The sequence below is a fragment of the Vipera berus genome (assembly GCF_964194415.1).
Source record: "Vipera berus genome assembly, chromosome: 1".
NCBI classification, from domain to species: domain Eukaryota; kingdom Metazoa; phylum Chordata; class Lepidosauria; order Squamata; family Viperidae; genus Vipera; species Vipera berus.
The window spans coordinates 352,587,950-352,611,226 of NC_138202.1; the positions used below are offsets into that span (position 1 = coordinate 352,587,950).

General features: G+C 41.2%; 1 protein-coding gene across 1 annotated transcript in view; it reads right to left on the bottom strand.

Moving 5' to 3' along the window:
* Positions 1-11,553: 11,553 nt before the first annotated feature.
* CUEDC1 (CUE domain containing 1) overlaps positions 11,554-23,277 on the bottom strand; it is a 92,463-nt gene continuing 80,739 nt past the window's right edge. The window contains exons 9-12 of the mRNA XM_081334791.1: positions 20,364-20,457; positions 19,228-19,286; positions 17,865-17,930; positions 11,554-13,676 (exon numbers count right to left, since the gene is read on the bottom strand). Coding sequence (XP_081190917.1) covers positions 17,866-17,930; positions 19,228-19,286; positions 20,364-20,457 — 218 coding nt within the window. The 3' untranslated portion in view covers positions 11,554-13,676; position 17,865. The remainder of the gene's footprint in view (positions 13,677-17,864; positions 17,931-19,227; positions 19,287-20,363; positions 20,458-23,277) is intronic.

Sequence of the window (23,277 nt, forward strand, 5' to 3'; positions counted from 1 at the left end):
TGACAATAAACGTTCATTCATTCATTATTCATAGCATTTTCTTTTTATTTGTTGAACTCACAGTCTCTGGGTTTCTACACCAGCCCCTTCACCACTATCCCTTAATGGTTCGTTCATTCATCTTGCATATCACCCAACTTGCCTTAGAGGCAACTCACCTGGAGACAGTTCATACTTTTTCCAAGGTCATCTCTGCTTTTCTTTACAGAAATAGATGAATAACATATTGGGGATGTAATAGTGAAGGTTGGACTTGATGACCTCTGAGGTCCTTCCCAACTCTACGACTCCATGATATATTGACCTACAGTGCATTCAGAATATACGTCTGTCAATTTTGTTATGTCACAGCCTGATTCTACAGTTGTTGAAATTCATTTTTCTCATTAATCTACACTCAACACCCTATGATGATGAAAGAATTTTAGAAATGTCTGTAAATATATTAAAAAGAAAAAAACCACTGGTATACTTATTCAGACCTTTCACTCAGTACTTTATTGAAGCACCTCTGGCAGCAATTACAGCCTCAGGTTTTTTTAGGTATAGCGCAACAGGCTTTGCACACTGGATTGGGGGATTTTTCTACCCTTCTTTCTTGCAGATCCTCTCAAGCTAAGCACATTGATTTGTGCTTTAGATTGTAAGCCGCCCTGAGTCTTCGGAGAAGGGCGGGATATAAATGGGATTTAAAAAAAAAAAGCTCAGGTTGGATGGTGACCATCGGTGGACAGCCATTTTCAGATCCCTCCAGAGATGTTCAATAGTGTTCAAGTCAGGGCTCTGGCTGGGTCACTCTAGCGTGTTCACAAAGTTGTCTCCAAGCCATTCCTGTGTTGTCTTGGCTGGGTGCTTAGGATCTTTGTCATGTTGAAAGTGAGCCTTCAGCCCAATCTGAGGTCTGAGTGCTATGAATATTCTTGTATTTTGCTCCATTCAGCTTTCTCTCAACTCCAACCAGTCTCCCCGTCCCTGCTGCTCAGAAACACCTTCTCAGCATGATGCTGCCACCACCATGCTTCACTGTTGAGATGATATTGGGCAGGTAATGAGCATTGCCTGGTTTCCTGCAGACACAAAATTTAGAATTGAGGCCAAACAGTTCAAACTTGGTTTCATCAAACCAGGGAATCTTGTTCCTCACAGTCCAAGAGTCCTTCAGGTCCTTTTTTTGCAAACTCCAAGCAGGCTTTCATGTATTTTGCACTGAGGAGAGGCTTCCGCCTAGCCACTCTGCCATAAAGCCCAGATCGGTAAAGGGCTGCGGTGATGGTTGTCTTTCTGGAACTCTGCCTCATCTCCACACAGGATCTCTGAATTTTAGTCAGAGTGACCATTGGGTTCTTGGTCACCTCTCTTACTAAGGCCCTTCTCCCCTGATTGCTCAGTTTGACCAGGTGATCAGCTCTTGGAAGAGTCCTGGTTATGCTAAACTTCTTCCATTTGAGAATTATGGAAGCCACTGTGTTCTTAAGAACTTTCAATGCAGCAGAAGTTTTACTGTAGCCTTCTCCAGATCTGTGCCTTGCAATAAACCTGTTTCTAAGCTCTGTAGGCAGTTCCTTTGACCTCAAGGCTTTTGCTTTGCTACAGTATGGCACTGTCAGTTCTGAGGCCTTCTATAGAGAGGTGTGTGTCTTTCCAAATGATGACCAATCAATTTAATTTACCACAGGTCAATTCCAGTCAAGGTGTAGAAACATGTCCGCAATGATCAAAAGAAATGGCAGGCTCACCTGAGCTAAATTTCAAATGTTATTGCCAAGGTTCTGAACACTTATGCCAATGTGATATTTCAGTTTTTTTCTTTTTAATAAATTTACAGATGTTTCTAAAATTCTGTTCACTTTTTCATTATGGGGTACGGAGTGTAATTAATGAGGACAAAATGATTTTCAACAACTAGAATCAAAGTGCAGCATAACAAAAGTGACAAAAGTGAAGGGGATCTGAATATTTTCTGAACGCATTGTAATTGCACATGCTGATTTACTGAATTGACTTGGTTCACATAACACGCTATATGGATAAAGACACCCTTCAGGTGAGCTGAGCTCCTGCTGATTATATGGATACTTTATTGCATTTTTTTAAAAAAGATACAAAATTGATAGTCCAATACAGTATTTTCCCCGGGATGGTTTTTGATCTACCTTATCACAAACCTGGGATTGTTGGCTTATGGGGGTGGACATTTAGATTTTATCAATTTAGCCGCTGCAGTGCAAGTAATCCTCAACTTACAATCACTCATTCTATCATGCTGATAGAAACAGGTATCTGGGGCAGCAATTGTTCAAAAATGTACTTGAAACTGAATAGCCTCCTGTGAAATGTAACCATGTCCTTCTTGCTATGGGTAACTCAACAATTACAGAAATAGGATACAAAGTCAGAGGAATTAAAGTCATTAGACATTTGCTGTATTGTGGGACTACAGGCGTAAAAAACCCCAGCATTTTCCTAAATTTATACTGCACATTGGACAGGACTCGATTATGCTGAGAAACATCAGGAACACAAGGAATATGGAGAGGCCCACCACCAATGCCTCAATGATAGACACAAAACATGGTGGGCTGTCCCCTGACACCACTGGATGACCTCGCCAGGGCTCGCTCCCTTGGAAGAATGAGGAAAATTCTCAGAGACGACTCACACCCTGGTCGGTACCTCTTTACTCTACTACCATCGGGTAGGAGATATAGGAGTATAGCCAGCCGTACCAACAGGCTGAAGAACAGCTTTTATCCATGGGCTGTCAGGCTCCTGAACGGGAAATAACTCTATGTATGATAGACTTGCGAGGCCGGCACATTGTGCAATTAGCTCACATGGTGTAACAAAATGGTGGGTTTGTTGTCACTGTGAGTTGGGGGGTGGCACGAAGGGAGGCTCAGCCAATCTCATTGTATACACGTTGTACTTTGATAATAAAGGTTCATTTATTTAGTAACTGTTTGAAGTTATAACACCACTGAACAGGGCCTGGTACTGGGCCATAGCCTGGGGGTTGGGGACCCCTGTCTTAAGTGATCAAGGTTGAAATAGATTGATGTAATCATTTGCCAGTGCTCACCTAGTAAAAGGCTTGAGGGAACTCAGGCATTTCCTGAAGTGGGTAGAGAATGTATTCTCACAATGGCATATTTTCAGTTGATTGGAGCTATTGTACGGTGCCAGAACTGACTGGATTAGTGGCTGCCTGGGTGAAGCTCGTTCTGGGCACAAGCCAGCCACTGCTGGTCATTCATTTCCTGGGAACATTTTGTCAACTTCTCAGAGACATGAGTTGACCATCAAGGTTGGAAACGGAATTCTGGACTAGATTGTCCTTTCTTCTGATTCAACAAGACTCTTCCTTGGGATATAAAACCTTATCTTTGCAGATCAGAACAAAAATGGCTCTTAGGGTTTTCAGATCTATTCCAGCGGGCTGCCTAGTGGTGGTGGAGAAGTTGGTTCACACATCATATGAAGCTATGGTTTGTTTATCCCTGGACTGAGTAAACTGCAACTGACTCGGTCAGTGCTTTTTTTGTAAAAGAAAAAGGTTCTGGAACTCACATGTCATACAACCCGCCTTGCCTACCCTACAATGTTCCATCTAAAAAAGGTGCCGGAACTCCGTTCTGAGCGTTCTATGACAAAAAAAGCCCTGGACTCGGTTCATTCAATTAACCATGAAAAATTACAACTGAATATTACTGAATTGCTTCAAATGAGAGACTGAGCTACTTCAGAACTCCCAAGCTGGAACATATTTTATTAACTTTCCCAGGTGCTTTTATCCCAATTGATCATGACGAGACGATCATTAGGAAACAATGTGTAGTTGGGTTTTTTTTCCCCCTCCTCTCCCACCAGCCCGTTTTCCTCGTGTGTTGTCACTTTTCAGTCATCATCTTGAACGCAGTTACTATGAGGTAAGGAATACTTTCAAACACTTCTTCCCAAATTTCTCCTTTATGGGCTGAGTTGCCTTTTATGAAAAAAGTTCCATTCCTTCCTCAGCTTTTACGCAATCTCTCACAGCTACTTTACCATGGGACAGGATGAGGGCACAGGGTGCCAGCCAGTCAATCCAGAGCGTTGATTCTAGGTTAGCGTTGGCATGTTTTTCTGTCCTTCCCAAATATGCCACCAGATGGCAGCTGGCATAACATATTTTCCTACAGTCTTTGTCTCTTCCTCCAGGTCAGCCTCTCTGTTAATGTGAAGCACCATGGTTACTGCAACAAACAAACACATTTGCAGACTTTCAGAAGGGACTTTCGGAAGAGTCATTTTGGATTTAGATGTCTGTGGAGATTCTTAATCATCCAGGTCATGGTTATCCCAAAGGTCCTTTATCACGAGGCAACTGGACTTTCTTTTTTCTCTTTGAAGACGTTTTGCTTCTCATCCAAGAAGCTTCTTCACCTCTGACTGGATGGTGGGGAATGAGAGGATTTATAGTCCTTGCAGACAGCTGGTCATTTGCATTCTTTTAGAGAGTCATTGATGCCTGCATTTAGAGTTTCCTATAGTTCGAATGAATCTAAAGCAAGAATGAACAGTAGCATATCTTGGGTATTTAATTTTCCAATTCACAGTCCTACAAATATTTGCTATCAAAATAATAGAGTTGGAAGGGACCTTGGAGGTCTTCTAGTCCAACCCCCTGCTCAAGCAGGAGTCCCTGGCCTATACCATTCCAGACAAGTGGCTGTCCAATCTCTTCTTAAAAACCTCCAGTGATGGAGCACCCACAACGTTTGAAGGCAAAAAGTTCCACTGATTAATTGTTCTGTCGGGAAATTTATCCTTAATTCTAGGTTGGTTTTCTCCTGATTAGTTTCCATCCATTGCTTCTTGTTCTCCCTTCAGGTTTTTTGGATAATAGATCCCCACTTCTTTGTGGCATCCCCTTAAATAATGGAACACTGCTACCATGTCACCCCTAGTCCTTCTCTTTGTTAGACTAGACATATCCAGTTCCTGCAAGCATTCATTGTTTTAGTCCCCAGCCCCCTGATCATCTTAGTTGCTCTCTTCTGCATTTTGTCTAGAGACACAACATCTGTGAGCCTCTATCCACCTATCTACTTTGTGAGTGCTGCAAGGAGAACCAAAAGCAGCAATCAAACATTTAACTGGACCTAACTCATGGGAATAGTGTAACATATGACCTGGCTTTGCTACAATGGCTTCCCATTCCTTTCTGAGCCAAATTCAAAGTGCTTGTTTTAACAAAGAAATCAGTTCATGCTTCGGCTCTGTCTGACTGAAGGAGGTATTCATTTTTGGCAGAATGTTTTCTGGGTGCTATCCAGAGAAGTATGTGTGGGTGGGTGCTTTTGAATTTTTGTAGCTTTCATAGCAAGATTTTCAGAAGTAGCTTGCCCTTGCCTTCTTTCTGGGGCCCAGAGAGGGAGACTGGCCTATGGTCACCCAACTTTTTTGTGACAAAGGGAGGCAGGACTAGAACTCCCAGTCACCCAGTTTCTAGCCTGGTGCTTTGAACCACTACAACAAACTGCTTCTTCATCTAGATAGGAGGCCAAATTAAAATGAGTGAGGGCCTTCTTGGTGGTGACACCTATTCTTTGATCTTCAATTTCTTTGAAGATCAAAGAAGAAACCTTAAACCCCTGTTCAGTTAATCAGTGTTCCATTTTTAAAGAAACTTTATCTTCTAATCAGGTTGTACATGGTTTTATTATGAGGTGTTGCTGGTTTTTATTCTTTTAAATTCATGGCTGCAGTGAATGAATTGGTGTATGCTGCTGCCATAGGCTGTAGGTGTAGATTTAGTAATAAATACAGACTGTCCTTGCTTAACAACTACTTGTTTAGCAACCAAACCTGTGACTGCCCTAAATAAGTGGTACTTACAACCATCTTGGGAGTTCCAGTTGTCGCAGCATCCCTGCAGTCACATGATCATGATCCAGAAATTCAGTGCCTGGCTCGCAATTACAGCATTACAGCATCCCATGGCATGTGGTCACCATTTGCAATCTTCTTTTCCAGCTTCCGACAAGCGAAGTCAGTGAGGAAGCCTGCAGGGAATCATGAATGGCAACCACACAATGTCCTCGCTTAATGAAGGTGTGGCTGTTAACAACCACAACTGAAAATCCAGAAGTGCCATTACTAAGCACATGACATTGTTCTTTATGACTACATCGTTTAGCAACAATAATTCTGGCCCCAAATTTCTGTTGTTAACTAAGGATTACCAGTAAACATAAACCCAACAGAACCTATTTGGTTTAGCAAAAGGTATAAGGCCCTATTAAACATTTAAAAACTTCCTTTGGAACAAGGATGTCCAACCTTAGCAACTTTAAAGATTTATGGACTTCAACTCCCAGAATTTCCTAGCCAGTATGACTGGCTGGCGAATTCTGGAGGCTGAACTCCACAAGTCATAAAATTGCCAAGGTTGGACACCCCTGCTTTAGAATAATTACACTTAGGATAAACACAAAAGAAGCATATTGGCTGAAGGGGAGACGGAAAGCAGCATATTTATCAAACTAATAATTGCTTTATTAAGTTAAATAGTGCGTGTTTGAGTTTCCAAAAAGCCTAAGAGCAAATCTATGTAATTTTGATTCCTAAGCCATAATGTGTATTATTTGATTTTGGTGCAACCTCTTGTACAAACCCAGCCAAATCTGATTTATTAAAAGAAAGTAGCATTTAAGCAAATCATAGTATTGCATGATATGTGAGTTAGGTCATTTTGTAAAGAGTCAGTGCATTAATAGGAAGTAGTTTAAATATATCACAGAAGATAATGAAATCTACCATTCTTTTAGAGCAGCCGTTGCCACATTGGGGCTGCCCAACAATATGCTCAATTTATTTTTTTATTTTATTTTAATTCCATTTATATCCCGCCCTTCTCCAAAGACTCAGGGCGGCTTACAAGCTTAGCAGTAGCCTTCATTCTATGTATATGCCTGCTTATTAGGGCTTTCACACACACCCCAAGCGGCATTATTACAAAGTCAGCTTAATTGCCCCCAACAATCTGGGTCCTCATTTTACCAACCTCGGAAGGATGGAAGGCTGAGTCAACCTTGAGCCTGGTGGGATACGAACCTGCACTAATTGCAGGCAGCTGGTGTTACTTAAGAAGGCATTAGCCCACTGCTCCACCAAGGCTCCTTCATAATTCCCATCAGGCACTTCCACTGGCTGGGAATGTTGGGAATTGTAGTGTCTAAACAGAATAAGCGAGTTGGAAGGGACATTGGAGGTCTTCTAGTCCAACCCCTTGCTCTAGCAAGAGATTTTATACCATTTCAGACAAATGGCTTCTCAATTTCTTCTCAAAATCCTCCCATGTTGGAGCAGTCACAACTTCTGGAGGCATTGTTCCACTGTTTAATCCTTCTGTCAGAAAATTTCTCCTTAGTTTTAGGTTGCTTCTCTCCTTGCTTAGTTTCCCTCCGTTGCTTCTTGTCCTGCCCTCAGGTGCTTTGGAGAATAGCTTGACTCCCCCTTCTTTGTGGCAACACTGCTATCCTGTCCCCCCTTGTCCTTCTCTTCATTAAACTAGACATATCCAATTCCTGCAACTGTTCCTTTTATATTTTAGCCTCCAGTCCCCTAATCATCTTTCTTGCTCTTCTCTGCACTCTTTCTAGAGTCTTCACATCTTTTTTACATTGTGGCGACCAAAACTGGATAAAGTATTTCAAGTGTGGTCTTACCAAGACATTGTAAAGCAGTACTAACACTTCAGGTGAAATAAATGAAGCATCTCAATTAGGAAAGATTGCCAGTTGTTTCTGGCACCAGGATTTCAACTGCTATTTACAGATTTATTTATTTTTAATAACATGCTTAATTTATAATAATGTTTCTCAACCTTAAAGCAGCTTTACGTTGTCACAGTTGGGAAGCCCTGATTTGTAAGAACCGGCTATCCTAAATTCAGCAAGTCTCAGCCCACAAATGACAGCAGAGCCTTGCAAAGCGGAAAGTTTAAGAGAGTACAACATGAGTTTATTATACGAATTAATATTAAACATCTTTTAAGAAAAAATTATGTATGGAAATAAATTCTAAAAGACCAACATTCACAAACATCACAAACATCTTTCATGTGGGTTTTTCCCCCCCTTGGGTTGTGTCTTTTTGGGGGGGGGCAGGGGGGAAGCAAGAAAGTAATACAAACATTACTGTCATGGATTGTACATTGTTTGATTGGTGGGGGAGAACCCTAAGCTTTTGAGAGCTGCTCCTTGTAGTCCTGAAAACACATTTACAGTCTGGGAGGGGAAAAATATGTGAAACTGAACAAAAAAGCATCCTAACAAAACTATTCCATGGACATCATTAACGGGAAATTCCAAAAGCTCTGAGCCAAACTGTTCCTTTTCCAGACTACTTCCAAAACTGACCAAGAATTCCTGGCATGAAACGTACTGAGGATCTGTTCATGGAGACCATATACATATACAACGCAACCTCAGTACAAGCAGTTTTGGTAAAGCTTAAAAGAGCATCCATGTTGCTAATGCAGGGAAGGCTGGCATAGCAAAAAATATACATTTTGGGGAAACTGGAGCGAGAAATGGTGGCTGCCTTCAGTTCCAGAATTTCTGTGAAATTCTTGCATGACAAGAATCTAATTCTGGCCGTTTGGTTCTTCACAAAGGGTCCAGGAAAAGCCCCAGGGTCACCATAAAAGTGGAAAATTAGCCAGTATTTTCAGTTAAGGAACAATGGAGAGAAGTAGTGTGAACACAAGAGCTTTTGAGTTTTATGGATGTTTTTCTTTCCAGCTCTGGCCAAACAACTAGCTTGCTCTGAGGCAAAGATCCTTGGAGCCTGGACTGGTACGGTATTAATAATCAACTGCCTGCCCAGGTATGGTGCTCAGCTGTCTTTCCGGTTCACAATTTATTATGCAACCAAGGTTGTTTTCTCCAACCTTCAGAACAACCTGGACGCTAGGATGGGACCCCAGAGTAAAAGATTCCCTTTCCCCCCCAAGATGCACTCATGTTTTTCAATAATAATAATAATAATAATAATAATAATAATAATAATAATAATAATAATAATAATAATAATAATAAAATCCTGCCTTGGAAAGCATAAAAAGAATCATTCAGGATTTCCCCGCACCAGCCGGGCTTAAGCCTCAGAGAATTCTCCAAGTCTTTTAGAGCAACATGGATATATATATAGCCTTGGCCTGATTTTTATAAGCCTCTTAGGGCAAAAATAAAAAAATAAATCCCAACAATACACCAGAGAACCGTACACATTGTCCGATTCACTGAAGCAAGGATTGGCTTCCAATTAAACCTTGTCATGTACAGATAGCAAAGCTGAACCTTGCATCTATGAAATTCCAGTGAACCTTACAGAAAACCATCCAAACAGACCAAGAAATTTGCCAGCTCGATTTCTTACTCCTTGTTCTCCCCGAGCAAAGAACAATCCCCAAAAGCTTGAGTAGAACTTTACAATGTTTCACATCTATTGCTGGGTGTTTTGGTTTAGCCAAGTGCATCAGTACCAGAGAAGAGTATACAGGTAACTCTTAGCATGTTCAGGAACCCTTTGCTACAGGTTCAGGTACAGCAAAGGCCCCAACTATACATGATGACAACATACCCATATTTTTAAAATGCCAGGGAAAATGGGCAGAGAAGTCCTGAAAAGTACAGGTAGGCCTCAACTTAGAATAGTTCATTTAGTGACTATTCAGTTACAACGGCAGTGGGAAAAAAGTGACTTACATCCAGTCCTCAACTTATGACTGCACAGGGTCCCCATGGTCACATGATCAAAATCCAGATGCTTGGCAACTGGTATATATTCATGATAGTTGCAGCATCCTGGGGTCATGTGATCACCTTTTGCGATCTTCCCAGCTGGTTTCTGAAAAGCAAAGTTGATGGAGGAAACCAGATTCGCTTAACGACTTACAATTATTTGCTTAACAACTGTGGCAAAGGAGGCAGTAAAATCAGGCGCAACTCACTTAATTATCACCTGGCTTAGCAACGGAAATTCCGGTCCCAATTGTGTTTGTAAGTCGAGGACTACCTGTAGCTGCATTTGCACACATTTTTTTCCTTTTACAAAAGCAGGATTCTCCTTGTTAATGGATTTTACTTCCAAGAGCCAGTGGTGGGTGGGATTCAGCCAGTTCACACCACTTCGGCAGAACCGGTAGCTAATTATTTGTTACCCAGGCCCAGAATGGACTTCTGGAAATGGCATCCACACAGAGAACTGGTTGTTCACATATTTGAATCCCACCACTGTCAAGAGCAGATATACCCCAAATGACTGAATGTACACAGTATATCTAATCCTTTCGCTCATGCTCAAACCTCTGCATTAGAGATGATCAAAACAGGCTAACATCTGGAAACAGGAAGCTTTGCTACCATCCCCTGTCACCACTAGGGATGTAAACAGCAAAGCAGCTTTCAATCCCCCCAAGTATTACCAATTCTCTCCTAAAATAGGCTAATGGCATGATTCACCCACCAGGTGCTCGACTAGTTTTGATTCAGTAGCCTACATGAATCCAATTGTACTTCATGGTTTATACTTTATTCAGTACAGCAAGGTTAGGAAAATTAAAAGTGATCATAATATTTCTGAACCTCAGCAACTTTTTAAGATATGTGGACTTCAACTCCCAGAATACCCCAGGGAGTTGAAATCCACGGATCAAGTTGCTGGGCTTGAGAGCAATTGGGTTAGCATAAATGCACAAGCCCAGAAATTGGTGACTGTTTTCGAGGCTTCAAATACAGGTTCTGCCATTAGTATTAACTCCACCCTTCAACTGCAATCAAGAAGCTGCCTACATTTAACAGGCCATGCGCCTCCTTGTGCTTTTATCTATGTAGTTATAAAAAAAAATCAGAGAGCAACTGTCACTTTAAAAAAAAAACTATTCCCTTATTTTAAAAATGTAGTTGGGCAACCAGTTGCCAGTTCCAATTACGGTTGTTAAATGAGGACCATTGTACTCCTTTCTCCAATGAAGCTTAGCCCCAAATTTCTAAACCCGTGGTGGCGAACCTATGGCACGCGTGCCACAGGTGGCACGCAGAGCCCTCTCCGTGGGCACGCGCGCTGTCGCCCCAGTCCTAGGCCTTCAGCTGGGTTTTATAAAACCTTTTCGCTTTAGGCCTCTGCCACCGTGTGCAAAAAAAGAGGTTCAATCAATCAATTTCAGCTTCTCGCGGGGAAAAAAAAAGATCTCACAAAGTTTGAATTGATTGATTGAACTTGTTAGTCCCACCCAGTCTGCCGTTACCACTGCAGCCACGCCCACCCAATGGGCCATGCCCACCTGGCACCTGATGATACATAAATGATTTTGGGTTGCAGTTTGGGCACTCGGTCTCTAAAAGATTTGCCATCACTGTTCTAAACCATCTCAGCAAGGCTGGGAGGAGACTTAAGGGCACATGACATGAGAACTATAAGAGACACTGCATTCACAGAAATGGGGGGGGGGAGAAAGACAATATATAGAATGCAAGCTTTCACATCATTCTTATTTTTCAATCTGATTCTGTTTTCCATTAACGCAAGGAACACAAAGCAAGCAGAGAGGCTGCACAGAAGCAAGATGGGAGGGAGGGAATTCAAGTTGGGCTGTGAGACATTTAAAAATGGGATCAATGAGAGCAGAAATGTCCTGGGTGTGTGTGTCAAAAAAGTCAATATGGCATCCACCAACATGAGATCCAAATCCCACTTCTTTTACATGTAAAAAATGTTGAAGCTTTTCAGCACCAGAAACATTTTGTAAATGAAAAATGATGAACAAACATAAAGGTTAACCTTCCAAGGTATACTAGTATTTTCTTACAGGACTTGCAAAATGAAATCTAGAGATTTAATATAAGAGAAGGATATGCTTCTCAATCTTTTCTTATATACAATTAACAGAAAAGTTTAAGTGGATAAAAGATTTTATGATTTTGAACAAAGCAAGACTGAATTTGAATTAGAATTTTACACCAGTGATGAACATGTTATTGCCAAAATTATAAACTTTTGCCGAAATAGGAAACCGAAGAACAAATGAAAGAATGTATGATAAATTAGGCTACAAAACTGGCTATAATGTACAAACGGAAAACCATGTGGTTTTAAAGGATCCAAATTTACATTATGCTCTCTAATTTTAAAGAGAATTTTTATGAAATGACGTACCACTGGTATTTGTCACCAGAAAAATTGTCTAGGATGTATAAAGTTATTTTAAATCTTTGCTGGAAACATGAATAACACGAGGGGGCATTTTATCATGTTTGATGGACCTGTTAAAAAAAAACCAAAACATTTGGATACAAATACATGCATTAATTCAGAAGATCTTAAAGTATATAATAGAAACCAGATGCTTTCCTTTTGGGCTAATGGACAAACAACTAGAAAAAAAGTCACAGAACTTTGTTTCTATTTATGACAACTGCAGCAAGATTATATGCTCAAAAATGGAAAGCGTCAGCACTACGTACAACAGAGGAATGACTGGTAAAGATGATAGAACTTGTGGAAATGGTGAAATTAACCTCTCTCATTAGGAAAAAAAACCAATATCAACATTTATGATCAACTGGAAACCCTTATAGACCTTTTGCATGAAACAGAAAAAAATGCACTTATGATTTGTGGTAATGATGATTAGGGGGAAAAAACCTGATAATAAAAAAGTAAGGGTCTTTTTTTAATCATGAAGTAAGATATTGTATTTATATTTGCTGCAAAGGAATGCAAAGAAATCAGAAGCTTTTTTCTTTCTTCCTTCCTCTTTTTTTTCTTTCTTTCTCTTTCTTTCTTTCTTTCTTTCTTTCTTTCTTTCTTTCTTTCTTTCTTTCTTTCTTTTTCTTTCTTTCTTTTTCTTTCTTTCTTGCTTCTGCCCTTTATTCATTTGTGTTAGATTGTGAATGTGTTATGTAAAACTTGATTAAAGAAAACATTTTGAAAAAGTTGGAGTGTTTAATCTTATTTGAAGATGCTGCCTTGCCTTTTTTGACCCCCTCTCCCACAGACACCCCTGAATAAGGGGAAATATCTATCATGAATGGCTTCTGATTGTGGAAGAGATTTGCAGGAACACTTTTTCATGGAGGGGAAAAAAAATTAAATTATTCTGACTATCACACTCAAATAGCATGATTCAGGTTTCTTTTCTATTAGCAGCAATAATTATATAATTATAGTAAAAATCCACAATTCAGCAAAATGTGGAGGGCCACTGCTCTCTCTCGATGAAAGGACACAAGTATCCATTTGTTCAAAAGTCTTGGTTCAAAAACATCAGCCAGAAACCACTTTGGAATAATGGTGTGGCTTTTTTTTTCATATATCTGAACCACATTTGATAATAGATCATCATTATCCAGCTTCAAAGATTGTTGTACAAAAGATTAGGTCAGTTGTCAGTTTTCTCCCCCCCTTTTTTGGTGGTAGATTCCTCAGAGCTGAAAAAAGATGGAACAGTAAGACGCAAATTCATAGGCGCCGGATAAAAAAAATCAAAAAGTGCCTTCATGTTCCTGTGTGGTTGAACTCGGATTATTCCAGAGTAGAGTCACCAGCATAAAAACTATCTTCCCTTTTAACCATCTTGGTTGGTTTCTCAACTTATTTGGCTTTTTCTCCCCTAATTGCCAATTCTGGATCTAGAAAGGAAAAAGAGAGAAATATGGGAATGCTAACAAAAGTATGAGTACTTTATACATGTCAAACACAAGGCCCGGAGGCCAGATCCGGCCCGCGAAGTGGTTTCATGCGGCCCGTGAAGCCATCCTGGAAACAGTGAGGGAACGGCCCCCACTGCCTTGGCCCTGGCCCAGAGACCCTCCTTCTGCCAGAGACCCTCAGATCTGTCCCACTCCTGCCCAGGCCCCCATAGGCACCCTTGATGTGAACGATGTAGAGCTGGCCACGCCCACCCAGTAGGCCATACGCACTCTAGCCACGCCCACCCAGTAGGCCACGCCCACCCTGGCCATACCCACCCGGCCCCCTGAGGGCAACCGCAATGCTGATGCGGCCCTCAATGAAATTGAGTTTGACACCCCTGATACAGATAGTCCTTGACTTACGATGACAATTGAGCCCAAAATTTCCATTGCTAAGTGAGACAGTTGATTTTGCCCCATTTTATGATCTTTCTTGCCACAATTGTTAAGTGAATCACTGCAGGTGTTAACTTAGAAACCTGGTTGTTAAGTGAATCTGGCTTCCCCCATTGACTTTGCTTGTCAGAAGATCGCAAAGGGAAATCACATGATCCCGAAACACTGCAATCCTCATAAATATGAGTCAGTTGCCAAGTGTCTGAATTTTGATCACATGACCACAGGGACGCTGCAACTATTGTAATTGTGAAAAACAGTCAGAAGTCGCTTTTTTAGTAGCTTCAAACAGTCACTAAACAAACTGTTGTAAGATGAGGACTACCAGAATTTTAGAAAATCTTAGCTCTGAGCAAAGAGGAACTGGAGGAAGATAAAATCTCCTTCAAGTACCTCTAAATTGTTTTCTTGGCAACAATACAAAATGGTTTGACACCGATTCCTATTTAGGTTTAAAAAAAAAAACTTCCGTTCTTGGATTTCCTTGTGGTCTCCTGTTCACAGATTAGCCAGTTCCACCTCGGCATATCCTTTTAAGATCAGGCCGGATCAGGGAGTTGCTATCAACTGAGCAAAGGTATGTTTTAAGATCAGAAAAACAGAGGCCAATTAATCAGAATAGAGCTGGAAGGGACCTTGGAGGTCTTCTAGTCCAACCCCTTGCTCAAGCAGGAGACCCTACCATTTCAGACAGGTGGCTGTCCTGTCTCTTCCTAAAAACCTCCAGCGATGAAGCACCCACAATGTCTGAAAGCAACCTGTTCCACTGGTTAATTGACCTCACTGTTAGGAAGTTTCTCCTTAATTTCAGGTTGCTTCTCTCCTTCATTACCTTCCATCCATTGTTTCTCGTCTTGCCTTCTGGTGCTTTGGAAAATAAGTTGATCCCCCTCTTCTTTGTGGCAGCCCCTCAAATACTGGAATATTGCTATCATGTCCCCCCACCCCAGTCCTTCTTTTCTCTAGACTGGCCAAACCCAAATCCTGCAACTGTTCTTCATGTGTTGTTGGCCTTTAATCATCTTAGTTGCTCTTCTTTGTACTTTTTCCAAAGTCTCAACATTTTTTTTGTAATGTAGTGACCAAAACTGAATGCAGTATTCCAGGTGTGGCCTTACTAAGGCTTTATAAAGCAGTACTAATACTTTATGTGATTTTGATTCTGTGCCTCTGTTTATACAACCAAGGATTGTATAAATATATAGAATCAAGATCAAGTGAAGTACTAATACCACTTTACAATGCTTTGGTAAGGCCACACCTGGAATACTGCATCCAGTTTTGGTCACCACGATGTAAAAAAGATGTCGAGACTCTAGAAAGAGTACAGAGAAGAGCAACAAAGATGATTGGGGGACTGGAGGCTAAAACATATAGGGAACGGTTGCTGGAATTGGGTATGTGTAGTTTAATGAAGAGAAGGGTGAGGGGTGACATGATGGTACCGTCGGCTAGACAATGTTGGCTTGCGACCCCCAGGGGAAGAGCCTTCTCTGTGGGAGCGCCAGCCCTGTGGAACCAGCTCCCCCCTGAGCTTTGGATGGCCCAAGATCTCCAGTCCTTTCGCCGCGGCCTCAAAACACTCCTTTTCCACCTGGCTGACCTAGACTGACAGGGATTTTAATTATATTTACAATTCTAACTCTATTCTTTAATTTATTTTAATTTATTTCAAATTTTTATTTTTAATTTACTGTACAGAGACCTTCAAGTTTTGCTGTTGTTAGCCGCCCTGAGTCCCTCGGGAGATAGGGCGGGATATAAATCCCATTAATAAATAAATAAATAAATAAATAGCAGTGTTCCAATATCTCAGGGGCTACCACAAAGAAGAGGGAGCCAAGCTATTCTCCAAAGCACCTGAAGGCAGGACAAGAAGCAACGGATGGAAACTAGTCAAGGAGAGAAGCAACCTAGAACTAAGGAGAAACTTCCTGACAGTTAGAACAATTAACCAGTGGAACAACCTGCCTCCAGAAGTGGTGAATGCTCCAACACTGAAAGTTTTTAAGAAGAGACTGGACAGCCATTTGCCTGAAATGGTATAAGGTTTCCTGCCTGAGCAGGGGGTTGGACTAGATGACCTCCAAGGTCCCTTCCAACTTTATTATTATTATTATTATTATTATTATTATTATTATTATTATTATTATTATTATTATTATTATTATTATTATTATTACTATATATAAATTCAGGGCAAAAGGTTGCTTAAGATTATCATTTTCAAAGACGTCTCCATTCCCACTAACTAGCTAGCAACTCCACCTATTTCCATTTATTATAGCTATCTGTTTTAATTTTTTGTACAATATTTTATTTCTCATTTTACAATTGAGTATTTAAAAAGCAACATGATGACTGGGTTAATCAATTGTAGTTCAATAGTACACATAAGCCTTTAATATAAATCTCACGTTACAACGCCAGATATTTCCTCTCTTTTCCCCTTAATATCTACTATCTCATATTGGGCTAATACAGTTCTTATTATTATCAACTAAATAAAAAATGTTTGTTACCATTATCAATAATTTTTAACTTATACATATCTTAAATAAATGAGTTTTCATTCGATCCTTATATACAATCAATGTCCTGTTACTGCTTTTTTCCCCCCAAGCTTTAATTCCCCATCAATATTCAAATTAACATTTGTTATTTATGATTTCCAAGTATTTTATATTTAGGTGACCAAAGTTTCCCTTGTCTCAACTTCCTCCTTTTTCCCTTTTCATAACAATATTCTAAATACACATCTTATCTATTTGATTATAATCTTGTTCTATTTTCTAAAAGTTGTCTATTTTCCACCATGTTAAACCATCTAATTAATAATACTGTATCCCCTCTTAATAAGTCAAAACCATTATATGTGTTGTCTGGGTTAACCAATAATTCAGTAATATACATAATTTTTTTTAGTTTAGGTCTAATATTGGAAGCTCAAATACCCTCTCCTTTTCCAGTAATATCTGTTATCTCATATTGGGCAAACAGAATTCTTATTTTCACCTAAGCAAAAACTTTCTTGTTACATTTATCAATATCAATCAGAAGAAATTTGAGGAAAAGGAAGAACAGACTGAATGGAAGATAAACCTATCAGGACAATTGTGGGAAATTGGAGTAATAGGGAAGCGATCTAATGAATACAAATGGGCTCTTTCTTCCAAAAAACTTCAACCAAATGGTCTTCCTTATTCCAAATAATATATATAATAAGAGAGGGAGAACTATTAGATGATTCAAAGGCACCGACATAGAAGGTTAGCCGGCAAAGGACGAAAGCCAGAGTAAGGCTGAAGAAAATAATGACTTTGATTTATTAGAGGGGATATTATATTACTAATTAGAGGGTTGAATATGGTGGAAAATAAATAACTTTTAGAAAATAATGTAACATTATAATTGAATAGCTATGATGTGTAACAAGACTATTGGACTTTGATATGAAAAGGGAAAACTGAAGAAGTTGAGATAAGGGAAACTTTGGTCACCTAACATAAAATATTTGGAAATCATAAATGTTTTTTTCTTTTGTTTTTGAATATTGATGGGAAATTAAAGTTTATGTACAGGCTGTCTGTTTTAATTTTAAATTACAAAAATATATTGTTAAGGATAAGGATATTTTTGAATGCTGCTTGGCCTTTGTAAACCTTGAATATTCCTGTTCAGAGTACCTGGCACATGACTTGACTATTGTTGGAACAAAAATGAGCATACCTTATTGTACTTCTTTTGATGGTTCTTCTGCTGCAGGTAATTTTTTTCTTATTTGGCAGTCCTCATCTGAAACACAGAGGCAGGAGATGGTTGAAGCCTGCAGATCTGCAGTGGCCCAACTTTGCAACTAGACTAGAGTTGGTGTCAATTCAGAGGCAGGAAAAGGCAATGTCAGAGACAGGCTGTTCTTGTGGGCCAACTATTAAGATGATTGAAGAACCATGGTGGTGCAGTGGTTAGAATGCAGTATTGCAAGCTAACTCTGCCCACAGCCAGGAGTTCCATCTTGACAAGCTCAAGGTTGATTCAGCCTTCCATCCTTCCGAGGTTGGTAAAATAAGGATCCAGATTGTTGGGGGCAATAATGCTGACTCTGTAGACCACTTAGAGCAGGGGTGTCAAACTCGCAATGTCATGTGACGTATCGCAACTTTTTTGCCATTGCCAGCAATGGCGTGGGCGCGGTTTGGCTATGATGCATCTGTCCTGTGGGCCGGCAGTTTGACACCCCTGGCTTAGAGAGTGCTATAGAGCACTGTGAAGTAGTATAACCCAAGGGTAGGCAACCTCGGCTCTTTTATGACTCATGGACTTCAACTCCCAGAATTCCTGAGTCAGCATAGCTGATTCAGGAATTCTGGAAGTTGAAGTCCATGAGTCATAAAAGAGCTGAGATTGCCTACGCCTGTCCTAACCTAACCAGATTCTACATCAAGGTTTCTGATCCTCCAATAAAATCATTAACTCTCAACACTATCACTACCAATGTCCTTGATTACAGCTGGCAGCCTTACATCATCCTGGATGCATCCATTTCTACAATACAGGTAGTCCTCGACTTACAACCATTTGTTTAGTGACCATTCAAAGTTACAACAGCACTGAATAAAGTGACATGACCATTTTTCACAGTTAAGACTGTTGCTGCATCCAAATGGTCACATGATCAAAATCTGAGCCTTTAGCAACTGGCTCACATTTATAATGGTTGCAGTGTTCCAGGATCATGTGATCCCTTTTTGTGATCTTCTGACAAGCAAAGTCAAAGGGGAAGCCAGATTCACTTTACAACTGTGTTACTACCTTAACAACAGATGTGATTCACTTAACAATTGTGGCAAGAAAGGTCATAAAACGGACAAAACTCACTTAACAACTGTCTCACTTAGCAATGGAAATTTTGGGCTCAATCGTAGTTTTAAGTCAAGGACTATCTATACACATTCCTCCTGAAGCAGGAACTTATATTTTGTAGGGCCACAGCAAATGGATGATATAATTTCAGGGTCCCAAAACTCAGCGTGCAATTAGGGAGCTGGGCCAATTGAACTCCCTAATGTGCGTATTAAGGTCCTGATCTTACCACATGAATGTCCTTCAACATCGTCAAGAAGGTTTGCTGTTGAGGCCGCAGTCCCCATCCTGGATTGGAGTTAAGGAGAACATAATCCAAACCATATATCAGATGGAAATCCTAAACCTTCTAACCAATGAGAGCAACGCTACTTAAAAACAGTCTGTAAGGTCCTGCCTCAGCTAGTACTCCCAAGAAAGCAGAACTCTTGAAACAGGCATTGTTTCAAAGAGAGTCGGTGAAAACAGAAAAGCTAAGCAAGATCCTAATTTGGAAAAAGATCATCTGAACCTGCCTGGGGTTTGAGACTGGACTCCACACCACTTCTTGGAGGTCCACAGTCAAGGTGCAAGGTAGGGTAAGGTAGAGTAGAGTAGGGTAGGGTAGGGTAGGGTAGGATAGGATAGGATAGGATAGGATAGGATAGGATAATCTTTATTGTCATTTACTTGCATGCACAACAATATACATTAAAATGAAATTCTGATGCCCGGTTCTCAAAAGAAGGAATACCGCCCACCGAACAATGTCACCATCCCAACGATAACAATAATAATATAACAGCAGCAACTCCAAAAATACCAAGTTATACAAATATGACACCAAAAACCTATATTAATTTGAATACATAGTGTGTGTGTGTGGGGGGGGGAAGAGTATTGAGAGTTAACAAAGTTGATGTTGTGTAGAACAAAGCTGTTATCGAATCTGGTTGTTCTGCTTCTGAGATTACTAGGCAAGAAAGAGAGGTCCTATTTTTAATCTCTGCTCCCATTTGGAGCAGGAGGAGAACCAAGAAGGAACTTTGCAAATCAGCCAAACTGCTGAAGGTCACCAGAACACTATAGGTAGCCAGCTGATTGGGGAAAGGCAAAGAATCCTGCATTCAAACTCCTGTTCATACTGTAAATTTGTGGACTTCATTTCCCAGAATTCTCAGCAATGGCCATGATGACAAAGGGATATGTGAGCAAGTCCAGGCTAGAGTAAACCTCTCTTTACACTTGGATTGCAGTCTCTTCAACACTCCACCGAGGCCTGGAGTGATGTTCTCATTCATGAAGAAAGAACAGCAGGGGGAGCCCTCAAGATCACCAGGTTGGGAGACCAACAGGAGATCCCTTCATACAACCAGGAAAGGATACACTTGGTGCTTCAAAAGCTGTTTTCTTTTTGACTTCCTCATTTTGGTCTTTTCTGAGAAAGCTCTGGCAAGTTCAAACAACTTCTTGCGTGTAGCTGAAAAGAAGAATTGGGGCACTTTAATGGAAAAAGAATGCGATATCTCCAAGCTTATACTCAGGTATAGGCCTCATGCTGCCAAAGTGAGAGGCTTAAGGACTAGCAACTTGATTAAGATAAAAGCTACAGCTCCTTCAAGATCCTGAATTTTGCAGCTATAGTACATTTAGTCTTACTTGAAGAAAAAATAGAGGAGAGTCTCTGAAAAAGGCAAAGGTCACCCTACCCAGGTATCTGCCTGTCTTTCCAAAGCATCCTTCTGCAGGGTTGAGATTAAACTACAAGGCTGTTTTCTCTTTTCCTAAAGGAGGCAGTTCATTCTTACTCCAAAATTTACTTGGGATAAGACCAGGGGTCTTCAAACTTGGCCCTTTTATGACTTATGATGCTGGCTGAGGAATTCTGGGAGTTGAAGTCCACAAGTCATAAAAGGGCCAAGTCTGAAGACCCCTGGATAAGACTGATGCAGCTACATCCACCTGTGTGTCAAAATCAGGGAGGCAGATGTAATGTAAACCTTGCCCCCTTTTGAATGAGGGTATCACATTCCATCCATTTTCTTCCCAATTTTGACACTCATGCACACAAACCTACCCAAGGGTGCCCTAAACAGATGATAACAGGGGAATGCAAGGAAGATTGTTGTATCTTCTAATATCTTATTGCTGCTTCCTGCTCTGGCGCATGTGATCCCTGAGACAAGTTGCACATATATTGCTAGTGCGTGTATAATATAGCATATATGCTAAACAAATAACTTGGCCTAGAGCCAGATTGGTCTAGTTAAGGCATTAGGTTAGAAAGCAGAAGACCCTGAGTTCTACTCCCGCCTTAGCAATGAAAGCCAACTGGGTGGCCTTGGGCCAGTCCTTCTCCCTCAGCCCAATCCACTCACAGGGTTGTTGTGGTGGGGAAAATAGGAGGCGGAAGATGTGGATATATTTGCCACCCTGAATTTTTTGTAAAAATAATAAAGGTAGGGTATAAATAAAAATGAATAAATAAAATAAGCAAATAAACAGTGTAAATCCACTGCACTGAATTCTGAAAGCATGCAGTGATGTGAGGTACTATATCTGTAATGACACCTAAACTTCAGCCTTTCTCAACTCCAGACCCTGGAGGTTTTTAAGAAGAGACTGGACAACCATCTCTCTGAAATAATATAGGGTTTCCTGCCTGAGCAGAGGGTTGGACGAGAAGACCTCCAAAGTCCCTCCCAACTGTTATTCTATTATTCTGTTAGGTAGTCCTCACTGCCTCGTTCACTGACAATTCAAAGCTATGATGATGTAAAAAAATATAGCTGGCTACACTCCTGTATCTCCTACCCGATGGTAGGAGAGTAAAGAGATACTGTCCAGGGTGTGAGTCATCCCTGAGAATTTTCCTCACTCTTCCAAGGCAGCGGGCCCTGGCGAGGTCATCCAGTGGTGCCAGGGGACAGCCCACAATGTCTTGTGCTGTGCTCACCACCCTCTGTAATGCCTTCCTATCCACAGCTGTCAGACCAGCATACCAAACCACAATACAGTACACAATACAATTGGCCAGTCCCAATTGTGGTCACTAAGTGAGGACTACCTGTAGTTTTGTACTAGTGAGAGAAAATGACGGACCAAAAGTCTTGCAGGGATCTTCCATGATTGTGAGAGACTGGAAACTCTCCCACTCCTGGTTCAAACTCTTCCCCACATCATAGTCCTCTGGGCTGAGAGAAACAGCCAGCCCAGAGCCCTCCCTCCCTACTGGGAGCTTTCCCTGTGTGGGGTAGAAGCAGGAAACAAACTAAAGTTTTCCTTGCTCCGAATCCCACGCCTTCACTACCATGCCACCCTGTCTGTCCCACACGGTTGGGACTTTTAATCTCTTTGGAATTCCAGCTGGCTTGACGCCACGTTGGGGGTGCAAGAAAGCTGGCACCCAATCCTATGGAGCAGGGGTCTCCAAACTTGGCAACTTTAAGACTTGTGGACTTCAACTCCCAGAATTCCTCAGCCAGCATGTCTATGGGGCGTCTTAAATGTCTATGGAGATTCTCAATTATCCAGGTCATGGTTGTCCCAAAGATGCTTTTTCAAAAGGCAACTGGACTTTTTTGTTTTCCTTGAAAATGTTTCGCTTCCCATCCAGGAAAGATGAGAACTGAAGAAACGTCTTAAATGAGGAATGAAATGTTTTCAAGGAAAAACAAAGAAAGTCCAGTGGCCTTTTTAAAAGCATCTTTGGGACACACTCTTTATGGGGGGTGAGTCTTTACCCCCCGTGGATAGGGCGCGCAACTTGGGAGTCCTCCTAGATTCGCGGCTTACCTTAGAAGATCATATAGTAGCCGTGACTAGGGGGGCTTTCGCTCAGGTTCGCCTGGTGCGTCAGTTGCGGCCCTATCTAGACCGGGATGCCTTGTGTACGGTCACTCATGCGCTCGTGACCTCTCGTCTTGACTATTGCAATGCTCTCTACATGGGGCTTCCCTTGAAGACCACTCGGAGGCTCCAACTGGTACAGAATGCGGCCGCGAGAGTTGTCTTGGGAGTTTCCCGGTACTCCCATGTTACACCTTTGCTCCGCGAGCTGCATTGGTTACCAGTTGTCTTCCGGGTGAGGTTCAAGGTCTTGGTTATGATCTTTAAGTCCTTACATGGCATGGGTCCGGGTTACCTCGGGGACCACCTGCTGCCGGCGTCAACTCCCCTCCGCCCTGTGCGTTCCCACAGAGAGGGCCTCCTCAGGGTGCCTCCGGTCAGAGAATGCCGGCTGGTGGCCCCCAGGGGGAGGGCCTTCTCTGTGGGCGCCCCGGCTTTGTGGAATCAACTG